This window comes from Heterocephalus glaber, unplaced genomic scaffold, assembly GCF_053883595.1.
Source record: "Heterocephalus glaber isolate CG9 unplaced genomic scaffold, H.glaber_assembly_v1.0 deba00001497, whole genome shotgun sequence".
Classification (NCBI taxonomy): domain Eukaryota; kingdom Metazoa; phylum Chordata; class Mammalia; order Rodentia; family Bathyergidae; genus Heterocephalus; species Heterocephalus glaber.
Window position 1 is genome coordinate 1,259,909 of NW_028258320.1, and position 20,461 is coordinate 1,280,369.

At 49.5% G+C, this 20,461-nt stretch overlaps 1 protein-coding gene across 2 annotated transcripts in view; it reads left to right on the plus strand.

Moving 5' to 3' along the window:
- Positions 1–20,461, plus strand: part of Tbc1d22b (TBC1 domain family member 22B) — a 55,481-nt gene that overhangs the window by 5,510 nt on the left and 29,510 nt on the right. The window contains exons 2-7 of one of the 2 annotated variants that reach the window (XM_004846665.4): positions 6,675–6,731; positions 14,271–14,578; positions 16,291–16,470; positions 16,904–16,974; positions 17,665–17,793; positions 18,723–18,788. In XM_004846665.4, coding sequence (XP_004846722.1) covers positions 6,675–6,731; positions 14,271–14,578; positions 16,291–16,470; positions 16,904–16,974; positions 17,665–17,793; positions 18,723–18,788 — 811 coding nt within the window. The remainder of the gene's footprint in view (positions 1–6,674; positions 6,732–14,270; positions 14,579–16,290; positions 16,471–16,903; positions 16,975–17,664; positions 17,794–18,722; positions 18,789–20,461) is intronic. The other variant, XM_013072932.3, reaches the window with a different exon arrangement.

Consider the following 20,461-nt stretch of genomic DNA (forward strand, 5'->3'; position numbering starts at 1 on the left):
AGCAGGGTCGAGTTCCCGTGGCAGGGTTTGGTAAATCATCCACCTCAGGGAGTCAGGGAGAAGAAAATGGAGCCAAGTGGTTGTCACTTTCAGGTTACTGCCTTAGGCCAGCGGATCAGGCGGGCTGTGGTGTCTTCAGTGGAGAAGCCAAGATAGATCTGTTCCTTTTATTTCCTTTCGTTCTTTCTCCCTCCTTTTAGGGTAGCTGAGGCCATAGGACCTAGGGTGGCACAGGGTTTTTTGTTTTTTTGAGACAGCGTCTCACTTTGCAGTCCAGGCTGGCCTTGAAGTCATGGCGATCCTCCTGCCTCAGCCTCCCAAGTGCTAGGATTACAGGCATGCACTACCACACCTGGCTTTTTTTCTTTTTTCTAAAACAGTTTTGCTAAGTCACACAGGCTGCCCTGGAACTCTCAGCTCTGCCCCAGCATTCCCAGTGCTGGGGTTACAGGTGCGATGTACCACACCTGGCGAAAGCCAAGCCTTAGGGCCCAGGACTTCACATTCCCGGCGCAGTCTCCTTGCCTGTGAAATGAGGCTTGGGCTAAGTGAGCCCCGAGGCCCCCGCGCTTCTGAGGTTGGATATGAAAGCTCCCAGTCCCGGTGACGCTGCTCCTTCTCTCCAGCGCGCCTGCGCGGCTGATGCCCAGGAGTCGGTGGGTCTGGGGGGACGGCCAAAGTGGGCTGCATTACTCTGGCCACCTGGAAGGAGCGAGTGGCTGGCTCGGGAGCACGGCAGTGTCGTGAAGCTGCACAGTGTCGGCATTCAAGGCTCTGGCCCTGAGTTGAAGCCAGGGCAATGGCTGCCCCGGCCGCCACGCGTGTCTCGGCTCTTGGTCTAGCGCTCCGTCCTTCTCCTTTCCTTCGGTCTCTGTTAAGCCTGAGACGCCCTCTGTTGCCGCGGCCCATCCTGTCCAAGGGTGTGGATAGACACTACGGTGGGAACTCGTGGATGAGGCACGCCGTCCGGCTTCTCCGCCCATCCGTGCTCCTTTCCCCGCTGGGAAGGGCTTTTCCTTTGTTTCAAGCACAGTGGTTTTTATTGTTGTTGGTAGTAGTAGTAGCAATAGCAGTGGCAGTAGTAGTATTTTCTGGTTCTGGGAATTGAACCCAGGGCCTTTGCACTGAACTTATCTCCAACCTTTTTATTTTTTAAAATTGAGACAGGGTCTTGCTAAGTTGCCCAGGCTGGGCTCAAACTTTCGATCCTCCTGCCTCAGCCTCCCGGAGTGTTGGGAATCACAGGCATGGGTCATCATGCCTGGGCTCAATGTTTATTGCCAAAGTCAAAGAAGTCTTATCAATTGAGAGAAGTTGAGAGCGTGGCATGTGTGTAGTGCTTGCCTAGTATGTGCCAGGGTCCTGGGCTCCACTGCGGAAACGCCCCGCTGAGGAAAGTGGCCGATGGTGAATGACCCAGGCACCCGTATGTTTTTAACTGAATCCCCCGCTACGCCTTGGTCACCGCCAGACCTTACTCTCATAGACTGCTCAGTGTAATGGTCCCAGCGTGTCCGGGCTGGTGCACGGCAGCCTCTTCTTGGCTTGGAAATACTTTTCCCGATGCGCCAGGCAGGCAACTGGAAGGTGCTTGATCATCTCGGAGACAGAGCAGACCCCAGTTCCAGAGCCTTCCAGGCAGGCGAGCGGACGGGCGCGAGTGGGAACCAGCATCTGTTGAGGTCAGAAGCTCCGTGCTCGCATTGGCTTTGGCTCCTGTGTGGGCGCCAAACCCCTGTCGTTTCCCCGCCCAGGTTTTTGCTGTGTCCCACGGGGACGGGACGTTCCGCGCGGGGCAGGGTTCGAGCCGCCACAGCCGGGCCCTGCCATCCCTCACTCACTCACTGGGCGCTGCCAGAAAAGGTCGCAGCTCCCTCGAAGCTGAAATCCGCTTGGCCCCAGCTCCCCGAGTAGGGGCGCTGGATTCCCGCGGAGCGCGTGTTACTTCTGTGACCCGAAAGCCTGCAGCAGTGCTGCGTGCGAGCTGTGTAGAGGGCTGGGGCCGACCGAGCGGTAGTGTGCCTGCCAGCCCTGGGTGAGACCCTGGGTCTGACCAGCACCGAAACACATACAGTGTGGACAGGTTGTAGGCAGGTACTGAAAGGCCACACTGTACGCCATTCGTAGCCCACACTTAATCTGTGTCAACACAAGTAAGAATATATTACAGACTGGCTGGGTTTGGTGATGCATGCCTGTCATCCCAGCACTCAGGAAGCGGAGGCAGGAGGATCGCTATGAGTTCGAGGCCAGCTAGACTAGAAAGTGAGACCCTGTCTAAAGAAAAGAAGGAAAAAGAAAATGAAAAAAACCCAGAAAAGATGTACAGTCAAGTCAGTGATGACATTCATATAAAGTCTTAAAAATCCAGAACAATATTGTGTATTGTTCAGGGATACATACATGGAAAGTAAAAATAAAAATGACTGTCAGAAATGCCACATTCAGTAGAGTAGTTGCTTCAGCAAGACAGGAGGGAAGGGTATACCAGGGCCATCAACATGTAATGTCTTGTCTGTCTTTCTTTCTTTCTTTCATTTTTTTGTTTTGTGTGTGTGTGTTTGTTTGTTTTGGTACTAGGGATCAAACGTGGGTCCCTGACCTTTCGAAGCGGGCAGCAGCAGGCAGCGAAACCACTGAGCTAAATCCCTGGCCCCTGTGTGTGTTTTTTTTGGTACCTGGGAGAACTCCGGACCTTGTACTTCTGAGGCAGGCAGCAGAACCACTGAGCTAAATCCCTGGCACCACTTTTTTTTTTTTTTTTTGTATTGTACTGAGGATGGAATCCAGGGCCTGTGTGCTGAGCTACATCTCAGCCTTTTTTTACTTTTTTGTTTTTAAAAATTTTTTTGGTACTGGGGATCAAACTCGGGACCTTGTGGTTTTGAGGCAGGCAGCAGAATCACTGATCTGAATTCCCACCTTTACTTTTTATTTTGAAACAAGATCCTGGTAAGTTGGCTCAAACTTGGGATCCTCCTGCCTCAGCCTCCTGAGTGCTGGGATGACAGGTGTGTACCACCACCATGCCCAGCCTAATTTTTTAAAATTTATTTGGTACCGGGGATCTAACTCAGGACCTTGTGCTTTCGAGACAGGCACAGTGCCACTGAACTAAATCCCCGGCCCTCTAATGTTTTTTTATTTTTTATTTTTTTCTAATGTTTTATTTTTAAGCTAGATGTTGAACACCTACCTGTGTTCCTTATAGTATTATCTAAATCTAGTTCTTTTTTTTTTTTTTTGGTACTGGGGATCAAACTCGGGACCTTGTGCTTAGGAGCCAGGTGCCAGAACCACTGAGCTAAATCCCTGGCCCTAGTTCTTTTTTAAAAATCTAGCTTATTAAAAAAAATATATAAGCCCTGATTTATATATGTGAAGGTCTCAGAGAGCGAATGGGTCAGTGGCTGTGTGTATAGGATTAGGAGAAGTCTCACTGGGAGTGTAGAGTTTGAAGGTCGCCTTGCAGGTAGATGCAGTTTTGAAAAGGGCTGTGGGTTTACCGGACAGAGCCAGACCGCCCTGCTAGAGCTGAGCCTGGGGTGGGAGGAGCAGGGAGCCAGGGAGAGGTGAGTAATGAACCCCTGGAAACGGAGCACCTGGAGCACCGTGCCCTTTCCTCTGTCTTCATTTAGCCTCAGAGATCATCTCTGTCTCTCCTTTTCTAACTTTTCGCCTGTCCTTCTTGAGGTGCAATAAACTGATTTATTAGAGTGTCCCAGGTTCAGAGCCATCATGGTTTAGTGCAAGAAAATGCTAACAAATTCCCTCTGGGCTTGGATACCTTTGCTGAGGACCATCATTTATCTTCGACTCTCAGCCGTGCCAGCACATCGCCTTGACATCTTTAAAAAATAATCGACTGTGATGTGAAGATTCCCTTCCTGGGTAATTGGTGGCCTCTGCTCCAGAAGCTGCAAGATTGATTAGGTTTTGCTTTCTCTCTGCATGGGTTACTGGCAGGAGGCAAACTCCTTCCGGAGATCCAAGGAGTCTCTCTTATTTTTCTGGCCAGTCAACTAACCGAACTGGTCTGTTGAGATCTCCCTGCAGCATTTATCCCCTGACTTTATGTTTTACTAAGAAGATGGCCGCCAGGTGTGGTGGTGCTCGCCTCTAATCCCAGCACTCGGGAGGCTGAGGCAGGAAGATCGCTGAAAGTTCAAGGCCAGCCTGGGCTACATACTGAGATGCTGTTTCAAATTAAAAAAAGAAGGCTGTGGACTTGGGGAGTTCGTGTACTCACCTTAGTGTATCTGTAAATGCACAACGCAAATCAGAGGTCTTTGCGGGTTATTTTGCTTGTTTGTGCTTTAATTTTTGTTTTGTCTGAGTCCCCTCTGTCTGAGCCAAGCCTTCCCTATACTTTTTCATTCTTATTTTCTTTCTGCCCTTTCCCTCTGCCTTGGAAACCCTTTAAACACATGGAAGTAGTAGTATTTGCTCCTCTAGTGGCACCTGAGGCGGTTTGTTTGCAGAGCCTTCCGGAGAGGGTCAGCTGGGTGGGAGGGGCCCTGTGCGAAGCCAAAACTCACGAGGAGGAAGCTGCCCCGGACGCCTCCTGGTAGAAATCAGGGAGACAGTGATTGAACGGCCTGGCCTGTGGGGCGCTGCCGCGGGGAGCTGAGCTGAGGCTGGCACCGCCTTTCAGCCGGCAGCCTCGTCCCACTCTTCAGGTGCTGCTTACGCAGGGGGCGCTCGCTCGCAGTTTACACCAAACCGGGCGTGCGGGAGAGCCGGCGCTGGGAACCGATCTCCTGACCCCTCGCACTGCCGCCAGGGTCACGCGGAAGTGCAGATATACGCCGTAAAGATTTGTGCAAAGCTAGCGTCCTGTGGACATAGTTTTTGCATCCTTCTTCAGTTAATAGTTTATATTATGCCTCATTCTTTTAGAAAGATATACGGTTATTTATTTACAGGGCTGGGGATCAAACCCAGGGCCTCATGTGCCCTAGGTAAGTGCTCCAGCCCTGAGCTGCATCCCAGCCCCTCCCCCCTTTTTAGTACTGGGGATCAAACTCGGGACCTTGTGGTTGCGAGTCAGGTGGCAGCAGCACTGAGCTAAATCCCTGACCCTCCCAGCCCATTTTTATATTTTAGTTTGAGACAGGATCTTGCTAAATTGCTTAGGCTGGACCCGAACTTGGGATTCTTCTGCCTCACCCTCCTGAGTAGCAGGGATTGATGATTGCAGGTGTGTACCACTGTGCCCGGGCTTTCAATATTTTTCTTTAAAAAATCTTTCACTAAAAAAAAATCTCCCATGGGACAGACTGTATCTATTTTGGGGGGCACTTGTGTATGTTGTGTGTGTTCTGATAATTTGTCTTTCTTTTTTTTTTTTTTAAATGGAACTGGGGATTGAACCCAGGGCTTTTGCACTGAGTTACATCCCTAGCCTTTTAAACATTTGAAAATTTTGAGACAGGGTCTTGTAAAATTGCTAAGTTGCTGAGATTGGGCTCAAACTTGTGACCTCCTACCTCAGTATAGGTACCTCTTTATTCTAATGACTGCTTATAATTTATAGTATATTTCTTCAACTGAGCACGGTGGCGCACGCTTGTAATGCTGTCACTTGGGAGACTAAGGCAGGAGGATTGTTGTAAATTCGAGGCCAGCCTGGGGTACATAGTGAAATCCTATCTCAAAAAAAAAAACATATATATTATATTTCTTCAGTATTTATTGATTCCCTACCATGAACAATCATGAAAATATTATTTATATTTTCTGCTCCTTCTTCCCCATCAGCTTTTAGTTGCTTATATTATTTGCATTAGTTTTTGTTTCTGTCTTAAAATACACTCTATTTCAGGGCCACAGCTTTCTGGTGCTCAGTCCTTGTTTCTTCATAGTGTTGCAACACTGTGCACACGTCCCAGTTATCTTTGCCAGCGTCGCAGTGAGCCGAGTGGAACCAAGCAGTATTACTCTCTGTGCTTTGCTGCTTTTGCCTCACGTGACGTACATAAGACACAGCCGCACTATTGCCTGCAGCCCTGTCGCGTATGTTGTGACTGATGGGTAGTGTCCTCTTATATGAACAAATTGCAGTTTATTTCCCTCCTTACCGTTGAGGGGCAACTGAATTATTTCTAGGTGGGGTTGAGAGGAAGCACCGTGCTTTGGGAAGGGTCCTGCCTGTCTCCTGACACAGATGCTCATCTTTCTCACGAGGTGTTGGGAGTGGGGCTCCTGGCCTTGGGGCTCCCTGCGCCCTCCTCTGGCTGTGGAAGTGGTGCTGTCACTGTACACATTGCATGCCATGTGAGCCCCTCGGGCGCCCTGCCCTTGACCTGCCGTGTGGTTCACTGTCCTGGAGCCCAGGGAGCTGTAAGGTAGGCGATGCTCCCACTTTGCAGACGAAAACTCAGGTTCAAGGGGCCGGGCCTGTGGTGCTTGTTCACAATGGTGTGGATGCTTGAAGTGGTATCTCCAGCTCTGCTGCCCCTCTCTGCAGATGGCATGGAAGGCACTGGAAGCCCCCAGGAAATCGCACGTCGTCAGACCCTTCCTGGGGGTAGACTGTGGTGGGCATGGCTTGGGTAGTTGCTCTGGGAGGGAACCTGCTTCTCCGGCTTCCATCCAGTTTTGTAACATGGATAGTTCTCAGCCAGTGCATTCAGGTTCCTGACACCTTGCTTCTTTCTTTTCTCTTCTTTTAGTATCCAGCCTGTGTATGGAGCACAACACCCTCCTTTGGATCCTCGACTCAGCAGAAAGTAAGTCAGGGCATTTTTCCTTCCATCCATCAGTTTTCTCTATCACCCCTGCACTGTCTCCTCTGCCCTACTTTGGACCAGAAGGTGCACAATCGTCTTTCTTCCAGATGGTCCAATACTAACTCGGAAAACTCTCTTTAGGTTTTGTTTTGTTTTGTTTTGTTTTTGTGGTACTGAGGATTGAACCTAGGGCTACATCCTCTGCCCTTTAAAATTTTTTTTTATCTTAAGCAGAGTCTCATTAAGTCACTCAGTTGCCAAGCTGGGCCCAAACTTGGAACCCTCCTGTCTTGGCCTCCAGAATGCTGGCATATGCCAGCAAGCCTGACTTCGAAAGGTCCTTTTGACTTAAATATTGTCCCTGTAACCAGATGATGATGATCTCCTCCCATCTTCTAGCTGGACATTAGGTTTCTGGGGCTTGTTGCTTCTGGATAGGAGCAGGACTATCTCCTCTCCCATGTTTTCATGGTGAGAAGCTGGGTGGATGGAACAGCTGTGGCCTGAGCTCGGCAGCCCCTTTCCCTAACACACTCAAGAAATCCCAGCCCACATGCACATTTAGAAGCTGCCTGGAAGTTTTTTCTCTGGTTAAACTCTTAAGTTATTTTCAAATACAACAGCAAGTGTGGATAGACCCAAGATGTGTGGGTGTGCATCTGTCCCCCAGGTGTCACTTCAGCTCATCTTTCTCTCATGGGCCATCCTCAGCCATCGAGACCGTCCATGAGGAGGTCCATCACCTTCTCAGAGTTTCTGTGGGTGTGCTTTTTGTTGTTGTGTTTTCTTGAGTCAGGGTCTCGCTGCATAGCTCAGGCTGGCCGCAAACTCACAGCGATCCTCCTGCCTCAGCCTCCCGAGTGCTGGGATTGCAGGTATCTGCCACCATGCCCGGCAATTTGGGGGTGGTTTTATTTTATTTTATTTTTTTGGGTACCAGGGATTGAACTCAGGACCTTGTGCTTGTGAGGCAGGCCACTGAACTAAATCCAAGTCCCTCTGGGCGTGTTTAAAGAGACTTATCTTGGGAAAAGCTGGTTTGTGGGGAACACCAAATGATTTGGGAAGTAAAGGCCTCAGTTCTCAGCCTTCTGGGGTGGCCCTTTCTTCCTTCACAGCCATGGGAGATACAGATAGCGTGTGCTTTTGATTCCAGCTCTGTGCCCTTCTGGAAAAGGTGGGCTGTGGAGACAGTGGGAAGGGCGGGCCGCCGGGGCTTGAGGGTGGCAAGAGGGTTTCAGGGCAGGTATCATAGTGGTGGGTTCGCGTCCTTGTGCGTTTGTCCAGACCCCCAGGTCACACAATGCTGTGAGTGAACTGAACACTGTGCAGCCTGTGAACCTCGCTGTGGAGTCCGGAGGGGCTGTGTTTTCGCAGCGGGGGGATGCACAGGAAATCCAACCTTCCTCTTGATTTTGCTGTCATCTTTAAACTCCTCTAAGTAAACAAAGTCACTTGAAAAAAGAAACAAGATCATATGCATGAAAATATTTTGAATATCTGGAAAAGTGCTAGCTCAAATATGCATCGTTAGTATTTTTTTGGTTTTTATGTATTTTTTAATTAGTACATATTTGGCATACATAATGATCACATTCATCATTGGGGACTTGTACCTGTACATAATATGTCTTAATTCTTCCATTGTTAGCATTCTAATATTATTTATTTATTTATTTATTTATTTATTTATTTATTTATTTTTGGTACTGGGATCGAACTCAGGACCTTGTACTTATGAGGCAGGCAGTGGAACCACTGGGCTAAATGCCCAGCCCTCTAATATATATATATATATATTTTTTTAAGTCCAGAATCTTGTTTTATTATTATCTGTTGCAATACATGCAGTTTACAGTCATCTTGGGGAGTGGTCCATGTACGTATTAGCTTGGTTCTTTTTAATTTTTAATCTCCATCTCCTTCCCTCCTGCCTCCTTTCCTTCCTCCTCTAAATTACTTTCCCCCATTTTTGTTCTTGTTGATATTATGAAACTTATCTCATTTTTATGACATAAAGTGTTTATATTCATTGAGGCTATTCGAGTCTTATGCATAGCGTGTCTTTATTCCATTTATTTTTCCTCTCCCTCTCCTGTCATCCACGTTTTCTTGGACTTCTTCCCATCTCCAAGAGATCCATCCCTTTCTGTCCATCTTTTGTTGCATTCTGTTTTGTAGCCACTACTGTTTCCTGCTTTTTTTTCCTTTGTGATAGGGTTTTGTTATATAGTTCAGGCTGGCCTTGAACTCACTATGTAGCCCATGCTGACCGCAAACTCGGGATCCTCCTGCCTCAGCCTTGCAAGGACTGGGATTACAGATGTGCACCCCCACGCCCAATTTGCTTTGCTTTTGAATGTGCTGACATGAAACTGAGTTGCTGTAAACTTCCACAGCTCACTGTAATCCTGAGGGACAGCCCAGAGATTGTGGGGCACCCTGCTGGTGGCCCGATGCAATGGTCTTTATTACTTAAGCATCAGAAGCTTGAATGCTTGTGGCCAGAAGGATTCTGATCCAGCCAGGATCCATCCTAGTGCATTTTCTTTTTTTTCTTTTTAATGGTGTTGTCAGGAGTGTATTTCTTTCTTTTCTTTCTTTTTTTTGGTACTGGAGATCGAACTCAGGTCCTTCTGCTTGCTGCGAGGCAGGTGGCGGAACCACTGAGCTAAATCCCTAGCCCAGGAGTTTATTTTTTTTAAGGCAGTTTTAGATTCACAGCAGAATTGTACCTAGCGCATTTTCTAGTTGTGCTCGATACACATGTGGTTAACATGTGAATCCCCTGTCCACCGCTGGGGTCCCTCCCATGTCACGTTTGGATCAGGGTCACCATACTTGTCTGCACCTGTCCTCAGTTGAGTTTGCAGCCTTCTGCATCCAGGGCACATATTCCAGAGTGTCACACATCCCAGAGAGCCAAGGCAACTTTCTAGAATTTGTTTCCTCACCTGTTAAGGACATGAGGGCGCCCTCACCTCACGCATCAGAGCAGCAGCCGTGCTTGCAGGAGAAGTCATCGCTGACCTTTGCAGATGGGAGGAATGTGTCCCTGAATTAATTGCTTCCCTCTTTCACCTACCTCGGGTTCGGCATTAATGGTCCACAAAGTCTGCAATGTGGGGCAACATCCAGGTCTGCACCTAACTGTTTTACAATTCCAGATTGCTGCTGTAAAACGTTTATGGCCCTTTTAGTGCCTTTGTTGGGACATTTTATTGCTTCCTCCGCTACATGGTTGCTACATGGTTATCGCTCCACTTGGGGCCATTGTTAATTACCACGCGGCTGATCCCTGTCACAGCGGAGGCTGGACATCAGGTCCTTGATTACCTGACTGCACAGGCCGCGAGTCTTGTGCTGTCTGTGTATATTGACTTCAGTTTGCCAGATTATTACTATTAGCAAGAATATTGCCTGCAGTAATTTTTGTCACTCCAATAAAACTGGTCTCATTGCTGAGCAGCCCTCCTGGCTGCCTGATGCCATGATAGGCTTCTTTTTTTTCTATATTTTTTTTCTTCTGCAGTACCAGGAATCGAACTTAGGACCTTGCACTTGCCAGGCAGGCGCGGTGCCGAGGCTTCGTGATTGATATAAAGTATGAAACTCTCACCTCCAAGTAAGAAAACTAGGTCACATGAAGCCACACTAGTTACTAAATAACTGGATTTATTTGAACATTGCTAAATTTCTCCAGTTGCTTCACATCACTTACTGAATAGAATCAGCCAGGCATTTCCAACACTTGGGAGGCTGAGGCAGGAGGATCGCTGTGAGTTCCAGGCCAGCCAGGCTACATAGTGAGTTCAAGGCCACCCTGGACTGCATAGCGTGACCCTGTCTCAAAAAACCACACATATAAAAAAAATGAAATATTCAAGTGCATAAAAAGGTATAAAGAAAAATACAACAAACATCCTTATGCCCACCACTGTGTTGACTGACTGCTTCAAGGTTTGTTCTTGCTGTTGTGGGACTGAGCCCAGGGGCTGTGCGTGCCGGGCAAGTGCTCTCCTGCTTGGCCGTGCCCCAGCCCTGAAACTGAGCTTCTTGATTCTTGCAGTGTTCATGTGCTCTTGACGCAAGTGTCTTGTGGCTGGCAGAGCATCCTGCACAGACACCACGGCCCAGGCGGCGCTGGGAGGACCCGGTAGGGGCCAGGGGCAGGCGCGCCCTCGCTGTCTGCAGACCAGCGACTTGCCTCAGACCATGAGTGGATTTTATACCTGAGATATTTATTCCTTGTTGCTTCAGAGTCTTTTCTTTTCTTGGGTCTCCTGTTTGCTTCTGATTGTTCTTTCAGTAGGCTTATGAGTCCTCTTACTGTGAGAGATCGATGAAGGTCAGCTACCAACCTGTCCTGATTACTAAAGGCATTCTCATTGTAGGAAACGTGGTTGATGCAGAGAAGTATAAGAATGAAGTTAAATATCATCTACAATCCTGTGGCTCAGAGATAAGCCCTGTTAACATTTTCAAGTCATTTCTTCCTGGTCTTTTCTGTACATATTGTGTTTTGACTTTTTTTTTTTTGGTACCAGGGATCGAACTCGGGACCCTGAACTTTGGTAGGTGGTGGCACCACTGAGCTAAATCCCCGGCCCTGTGCATATTGTTTTTTAAAAGTACAGGCATCATAAGAAATGTGTACTAATCCTATTCCCCTGTACTTAATTGAGATGGTTTTTAGGGTTGTTCAGTAGCCTTTAAGCAAGGATTTGTTAAAATGTTATTAGTATGTTTGCAGCGCAGCGTGCAGTGTTCATTTTGGGAATTGGTACGTGCATGGAACGTAACTGGGTCCTTTCCAGTGTCTTCATCTCCCTCTCCCTTACCTCTCCTCCATCCCCTTCCTCATCTCCAAGGATCTGCTTTCTCGTTTCCGACCATCTCTCCCTTATTTTGTTAATTCATTTGTTTGTTTATATTTTAGAGTTCTCATATAAGAGAAACCATGACTTAACTTTCTGTGTCTGACTTACCCAGCATGATGGCCTCGGGTTCCATCCATTTGTTTGCAGATGACATGACTGCATTCTTCTTTATGGCCGAGTAATATTCTGTATGTACATCCCCCATTTTCTCTACTCATTCGCTTGTTGGCAGGTAATGAGGCTGTTTCCTGAGCTTAGCTACCATAAACATGGGTGTGCCCATGTCACTATAGTCCGCTATTTTTAGATCTTTCAGAATGCACCCAGGAGGGACTCAGGTGGATCAAACAAAATGTAACATTCCTTGGGGTGGCTATAATGTATCTAATCATTTCTAATTTCTTTTTTTTTTCTTAAATCTTTATCATTTCTAATTTCTAGATGTTTGTTTTATTAGCAATTTTTAACCAAAATATGTAAGAGTAGTTACTTTTAAAGCTGTTTCAGATCTTCTTTATCGGCACCTGACTTTTTTTATGGTCAGAGATAATGAGCCATTCTGAGGCTCATGAGTGCTGCAGGACTGCTTTCTGAGGATTGTGCCCCCGCCCTGCGGTATGAGACAGCGGGGCTCCCTTACCTGCCCAGCACTGAAGAAACTGACTCTTTGAGTTGTTGCTAATGTACTGGGTGAGGTCGCTTGTCTCCATTCCGCATGAGCTGTGTCCTTGAATTCTTGTTTCTTCTCTGTTTTGTCTGATGAATTTTCCTTTTCTCCATATGAGGCTGGTGTTTGAAAGCAATGCTTTAATATTTTTCTTTCTTTTTTTCCCAGTACTGAGGATTGAACCCAGGGACAATCTGCAATTGAGCTACATCCCCAACGCTTTTTGTTTTTTAAGGCAGTTTCTCATTAAGTTGCTCAGGTTGGCCTCAAATTTGAGATCCTCCTGTCTCAGCCTCTCTTGTGGCTGGGATCACAGGTGTGTGCCATCATAGAGGGACAGCTTTCAGTGATAACTTACTCCCTTTTTTAGTGTTTATACTGGGGACAATTTTATGAGCTGTAGAAGTTAACCAGACTGTTTATCCATATTAATAATGGAGACGGTCTTTTACAGTAGGATTGGACCATCTGAATATGGACCAGGTTAGCAGACCACTCCCCTCGGCCTTGAGGAGAGGGGATTTAGCTCTTTCGGCAGAGCTTCGTTTTGCACTCGCTGTAGAGTGGCCCCCACCTCACTGCTGGGGCGCAGTGAGGCCTTTGAATGGTGTCGGTACCCCACAGTCCCAGTCTGTTTCCTGTCACCTTACACGAGGCTGTCCCGCTGTGTCCCATCTATTAGATACGACACAGTTAGAAATGTCCCCATCAAATGGATCTTGGAACCAGAAGCTCTCGAGTCTCCCAGCGTCAGTCATAGGCCTCTACATTTCTGCCATATTTACACTATTATTTACTACGTATATTTAAAAGTACTCATTTTCTGTACTCAGATTTATTTTTTAAAATAAACCTTATCAATTGTCTAAATAGAAAATCAACGTCATTTGCCATAAATAGAATATAATCTAAAAAATAAGCATGGTGAAAAACAAACGATCCTATTAAATTTTAAGCCACATCTTGTTGCTTACAAATATCTTTTTTTGTTTTGGTACCAGGGATTGAACTCTGGTCGTTGCGCTTGTGCAGCAGGCGGCAAAACCACTGAGCTAAATCCCCAGCCCCCTTATAAATATCTTGATCCTGAAGCTCCCCTCACTTTGGAGAGAGAGAGAGAGAGAGAGAGAGAGAGAGAGAGAGAGAGAGAGAGAGAGAGAGCGCTAAAGGCAGAGTAGCACCAAACTCACCTCTAGGCCACCGGCAGACCTGGACATCATTTTTAAAAAGACTGTTTTAGCCAGGTACAGTGGCAGTGCCTGTAATCCCAGCTACTCAGGAGACTGAGGGAGGAAGGTTGTAAGTTCAAGGCCAGAGAGGGTATTTGCAAGCCTGTGTCCCAAAATAAAAAGTAAGAAAAGGGCACCCCTGCATTCAACTCCTAGTCCTGGAAAAAAAGAGAAAAAAGGAATGCGTTTGCTTTGGTACTTAAATCCACATTTGTGAACTCCCTAAAATTACCTACTTTTCCCAGGGGTTTATGCCTCCGGTGAGGGGTAGTTTCAGCGACGTTGCCGTAATGTGCTACTCTGAAATCTCAGTGGGTAGCACAACAAAGGTTTATTGCTGGCTTGTGCTTTGTATCCTACATGGAGTGGATGGGTAGAGGCGGGCTCAGCTCCATGCTCCTTGGGGACCCCAGCTGAAGGGGCCCCAACATCGCGGACTTGCCAGCCAGCACCCCGGAGGCGGTCCTGGCGGAGCCACACCCACGGGCATTCTCTGGCCCAGCACCGTCGCTCACGTCCCCTCCAGCACAGGGCCCCAGCGCCCCAGTGCCAGGGGCTAGGCATGGCGAGGTACCCGGGAGATGTGGGGACACTGTGCCACCTCTGTCCTCCGGGATAGTCTGGGTGCATCCAGACAAGCAGCGGATGTGGGCGGTGGCTGTGGGAAGAAGCAATGATTGCGTGTGGTCGTTTGCTACACTTCTGTCCCTCGGTGGTCAGACCTGTCCAGCAGTCCTGGGTAATGGTTTCTCCTTTCTCAAAGTTTCATTAAAGAACGGTCGAAAGTGAACACAGTCCCTCTGAAGAATAAGAAGGCCTCCAGTTTTCACGAGTTTGCCCGGAACACCAGTGACGCTTGGGACATTGGCGATGATGAGGAAGAGGACTTTTCCTCGCCTTCTTTGCAAACTCTGAACTCAAAAGTTGCTTTGGCCACTGCAGCCCAAGTCCTGGAAAACCACAGCAAGCTTCGAGTCAAGCCAGAGCGGTCCCAGTCAACGACATCCGACGTCCCCGCCAGCTACAAGGTCATCAAGTCCAGTAGCGACGCCCAGCTCTCCAGGAACTCCAGTAAGTCCTCCTGCCCTGTGCGGCGGCAGCCCCCAGCAGCGCATTCGAAACCAAAACGACTTTTCTTTAGGGCATCACTCAGCTCACCCACGGGATGACAAAAAGCAAGCTCCAGCCTGAGGTATGACATCTGTGAGCCTGACCCATCACAAGCTGTCCTGCCCTGCCTGTGACCAGGGCCTGCACCTCCTGACGTTCAAGTGTTGCCGCCACCTCCTCCCCTGCTGCTGCCTTTCCCTGGGGTGGGATTGGACTGCTCTGTGTCGCTTTAGGCCAGGCAGGCTTAAGAGTCCTGGCAAAGGCCGCTAAAGCTCTCAGTGGCTGGACTTCACAAGTGGCTGGCATGGGTCCTTGACCTCCCAGGCCCCTGGGAACAGGCACACGCCTGAAGGGGTCTCTCCCTGTTACCGAGGGAGCAGCAGGTGCTGGAAGGTGCCTGGCCACAGCTCCCTGGCTGTTAACATGCCTTGGGCAGGGTGCGTGGGGCAGGCCTGTCCTCTCTCTTGTCAGGAAACTGGCCCCAGTGACTGGCTGGAGTGAGGGCGAATTTGTAAGAAGTGTGAGGACTTTCAGCGCAATCTTTTTAAGTTTCTTTTGCTGTGTGTGATGCCGCACTGGGGGTTTTGTGGAAGTGGGTTATTCTGAGCTGGAGAGGGAAGTGCCGTGGTTCTAGTGAAAGTTAAAACAGCTGGCTGCTAATGGATGAAAAGGAAGTCAAACTTCAGAGGCCTGGAGCATGTCCTGGCTCCGGTTCTAAGGGAATTTCTTGAACAGCCTCAGACTCAGCCTGACATCACTCGATCCTCAATCTGGCTGCAGGGTTGTACAGCCACTGTGCAGTCATTTTCCCTCACTGATTGCGGTGCCAGCTGAGTCAGCGGCATCCTGCCCAGACAGACCCTCCATAGCTGCAGGCCAGGGAAAGTGTCTGCTCCCCAGGCTTGGGGTCTCCAGAAGCTCCCAGCATGAGGAAGTCTGCCTTTGTGTAGCCAGGGCCCCCGGTGCAGTCCCTGAATGTCTGTCCTGGCTCCACAGCATGTGGGCCGTGCTTTCTAGGCCCCAGTTGTTCCTGAAGGTGGCCCAGTGAGCGTCCTGCGGCAGTTTTTGTAAGCTTTCTAGTACTGTTGGCTGGTTAGTATTCACTGTTGTTATCGTGACCACTGCTTTTCAAGGCCCAGATATATGAGGAATAAGAAATAACCATGAAAGAACAAGCCTAGTTAAAAGCTTAATTTTTTTGGTGGAAATAAAGTAAATAAGGGCTTTGGAGTCAGGCATACCTAAGGTGTCATGTCAGCTGTCACTTAGAGTTTCCTTCCTTTCTCCAGGCTGCTAAGTGGAGTTAAGTTCTCAGCATAGGTCGAGAGGTCCTGTGTCAGGTGACCCACAGGATGCCTGCGTGTGCCAGGCACTCAGTGAGTGTTAGTCCTCTACTGCTTGCTCCTCCTACCACCATCTGCTTCAGCAGGAGCACATGTCCCTGTGACTTCAGTCACTTTGTGGTACAAGTCAAGGCGGTTCCCTGTGTCGGCGGGCCCAGGGCTTATGGAGAGCAACCTGCTCTTAGCCCCATGGCACCGGAGTTCCCAGAAGTCTTTGCAGTATCTGGGCTCAGTTTGCAGCAGGAGCTGGACACGGGCAGCCGGGGTTGAGGTTTCTCCTGATCCATGCTCATCCTCCGGCCATTCTCTTTCTCTTTCAAACGATCTCAGGTGACACATGCCTGAGGAACCCACTCCACAAACAGCAGTCACTCCCACTCCGACCCATCATCCCCCTCGTGGCCCGGATCTCGGACCAGAATGCTTCCGGAGCACCCCCCATGACAGTCCGGGAGAAAACTCGCCTGGAAAAATTCCGCCAGCTTCTCTCGAGCCACAACACTGACCTGGGTGAGTCCAGGCGGCAGAACTCTTGGTGACTGGACTTCTCAGGGCCCTGGACACCAGTGCTCTTATCCTCCCTTCTTTTACCCTCCCAGCCTCTCCCTGGGGCGGCCAGGGCGGTGACACGCAGGTATTACGCAGAGGCTGCTGCTAGAGATTAGGGGCCGAATTAGATGGGACTTGTTTCTGGGGCCTGTAGACCATAGTGCAGCTCCTCTAGCTTCCGTGTCTCCTGCCTCAGGGTGACTCTTCCCGAATCCGCACCCTGGGCCTTCAGCTCACCTCCTCTCAGGGCATGGCTGAGCTCCCTGCTCAGGGTTGCTGTGGGGCTGTCCGGGGCCTGGCGATGGTGGCGGCAGTGGTGACGGTGCCCGTAGGAGGTTGGTTTTAGGGCCCCTGTGGGAGGATCTAATCCCACCAGGCTGTCTTCTGTTTGCAGATGAACTGAGGAAGTGCAGCTGGCCAGGGGTTCCCAGGGAGGTTCGGCCGGTGACCTGGAGGCTGCTGTCGGTGAGTCCTGCCGCCGTGGGGCGCTCTCCCCTGATGGGGGCTCTCACTTCGCCCCCCGTCTGGCCTGCTGCACACCACAGCTGGGGCTGCAGTCCGCTTCTGTGTGCAGAGCCACCTCCTTGCCTGTTCATCCCGACACGTGCAGGGGGGATGTTCTTGCTCTCACACTTGGAGGTGAGCACAAGCTGACACTTGTGGTCGTCTTCTCAGCCTTCTTAACGGCCAGGAGGCGCAACAGAGCCAGGAGGGGGACCCCAGCACCCCTGAACACCACTCCTTCTCAGTGGGAGTAGCCAGGCGGCTGGAGCCCACTCTGCAGCTGTGATAAAGTGGCACCCCCCACCTTGCACCAAGGACAGAGCACTGTGCTCACGGAGGCTGTGACTTGGGCCCAGGCTCCTCCCACTAGCTACATCCGCCCTCCATGGTGCTGGCTTAGGAGCTGTGTGGCACTCATCAGAGGAGCACAGGGCCCTGGGGAGTTGCCTGGCATCCTCTGCCCACTGTGGATCGCATTCAGTGAGGAAAGGGCAAATGCTGCGTGGCCAGAACCCAGGAGGGATTCACCTGTCCTCTCGGCAGCTTTCCCTCTGCTCCTTTGATAGTTTCCAAGCCACTGCTTAGGCTGAAGTAGGGGTACGGACTCATCTGCCAGTGTCTGTCCCCAGCTGATGGCAGGCTTATCTGCAGGGCTACCTCCCAGCCAACACAGAGAGGCGGAAGCTGACCCTGCAGCGGAAGCGGGAGGAATATTTTGGCTTCATCGAGCAGTATTATGACTCTCGAAATGAGGAGCATCACCAGGACACCTACAGACAGGTACAGGGCCACTATCTCTCTGCTTGTCTGTCAGTCATCCGGGTAAGGGGTCTCCTGGTAGTGCCCCGGGTAGAGGTTTTGCAAATCTTCAGGCTGCACATGAAGTGCATTTTCAGGACTCCTTCCCCTCTGTTCGTCCAGCAACTCTGATTTTAGGTGGTAGAGGTCTTTTGCACTGGTCAGTGGCAGTGCTTCTCCGGCCTCACTGTACAAACCAGTTCCCCTGGGCCGTGCTGAAACCCCACCCAGAGACCACGAGCGGTGCAGGCACCCACCATGGGTAGAGGTCCAGCTGCTGGCAGCTCCCGGCGTGGAGAGGGCAGGGGGGTCCAGGGCTGGGGGAGGTGGGCAGGCAGCTCTCTCCAGCCAGCCCAGAACTGCAGTATCCTCTGCTGCTGCCCTGCAGCCACTGTCTTTAGGACCAGTTGGCTGGGCATTGGAAAGTCCCCAGGCAAACCCAACACAGTGACATCTGGTCCCCTGGCCCTTCCCCACTTCTCATGTCTCTTTGCTGCATATGCAGGTCCTGGTGGTCCCCTGTCCTGGCACATGTGTGTCATGTCAGGCTCCTCATTCTTGGGAGCTGATTATGAGTAGGATTTGGAAAGAAAGGTGCACTCTTGAATCACACTGGTCCGGAAGTGCAGCCTGGAGAGGCTGAGACTGCAGAGAAGTGACAGGGGCCCGGGCGCCTCTTAGGCAGTGAAGCCTGTCACTGTGTCCCGAAAGTGGTTAATTTGGGGAGGCTTCCTGGCTCTCGTGGAAGCAGGCAGGGTAATGGGACTTCTTAGTTTCTTTCTGTGTCAGTCAGTTCTTTCTAAAGATAAATTGTGCTCTAGCTTTTACTCCTTTGCTTCCCATTCCCTAAGTAAAAAACTTGTCTAAAGAACACACTGCATTTTTGTTTTTGGTTGTGGCCTCTCTTTCAGATTCACATTGACATTCCGAGGACGAACCCTCTCATTCCATTGTTCCAGCAGCCCCTCGTGCAGGAGGTGAGGAATCGCTTAGCCTTCTCTGCTGCTTCTCCCTGTCACTGGTGGCCCATGTTAAAGTGGTCCTGGTACAGGACACTTCCTGTCATCCCATTTGATCTTCAGAACAGGCACACTGCCCAGCACCCTCCGAGAGGCTGAGAAACATGCACAGCATCTCAAAGCTACCTAGTAACACCGAAGAACCCACATCTTAGAATTCCTACTCCTAAGTTTTCTCTAATTTACCAAACTGGAAGTATTGATTTTGTAAAAAAAAAAAAAAAAAGTGGTAAAATATGCATAGCCCGGCATGGTGACACATGCCTATAATCCTAGCACTCAGGAGGCGGAGCCAGGAAGATTGCTGTGAATTCAAGGCCGGCCTGGGCTACATAGTGAGTTCAAGGCCAGCCTGAAACTACAAAGCAAGACCCTGTCTCAAAAAACAAAAACAAAACAGCATAACCTACATAAAATGTGCCATTCTAACCATCTCTTAGCACATGATGCTGTGGCATTGAGTATGTTCACACTGTGGTCACTGCTGCCAGCTGTCTCCAGATCTTGCTTCATTTTCCAGACTGAAACTCAGTACCCCATAAATAGCAAACCCCATCCCTACCACCACCGTCTGCCTTTTGTCTCTACGAATTTGACTGTTCTAGGCACCCTAAGTTGGCAGAATTATGCAGTATTTGTTGTTCTGTGACTAGCTTAACTCACTTAGCATATTTTCTTTTTTTTTTTTAGTGAGACATGGTCTCCCGATCTAGTTCACCCTGGCCTTAAACTCACTGTGTAGCCCAGGTTGGCCTCGAATTCATGGCAATCCTCCTGCCTCAGCCTCCTGAGTGTTAACATGATATTTTCAAGGTTTACCCAGGCTGTGGCTGGGGGCAGATTTCCCCTCCGAGATGTGCATGGACACATGTTGCCGGTCTGTCTGGGGGTGCTTCCTCCTCTGGCTGTGGTACAGGATGCCACAGTGAGCGTTGGGGATGCAGATACCTGTCTGCGTCCCTTCTTAGAGTCTGTTTGGGATTAAATCCAGGAGTGAAATTAATAGCGATACTTTTGAGTCCTAATGAATTAGTGAAGCAGGTGAGGGTCTCAAGGGAACTCTTGTCTTGTGACCCGAGCTGTTTGTTACGACAAACTCCTTGAGATCAGGGATTTCTGTGGGAACGCTCCGGCAGCCAACACAACACCGAGTGTTAGTGCTTTTTGGTTTTTGGGTTTTTTTTTTTGGTACCAGGGATCAGACTCGGGCCCTTGTGCTTGCGCAGCAGGCAGTGAAACCACTAAGCTAAATCCCCGGCCCTGTTAGTGCTTTTTGAACTGAGCTTTCGGTCCTCCTTGTAATCGAGAAGGATGGCAGTTTTAATGCTCCCCAAAATTGCTATTTGGCTTTGAATGATATTCATAATTCTGTCTACTAGAGATGTCCTCTCTGGCAGGATCCCTCCTGATTTGCCGATGCCATAAGGAAGATTTTGAGGGTGACACTGTTATTTTACCTGTAAGATTCAGCTCCTGGGCGGCTAAAAATGCATCTGGGATCCTTGTCATCATCCCATTCGGTTTCCCACAGCTCAGCCCTGCTTAGTCCTCATTTGAACTTGCTGATGTTCGGCTCCTTAGCCTTTCCTGGTGCACAGGGACAGTAATTTGTTGAGGCTCTTTTAGGAATG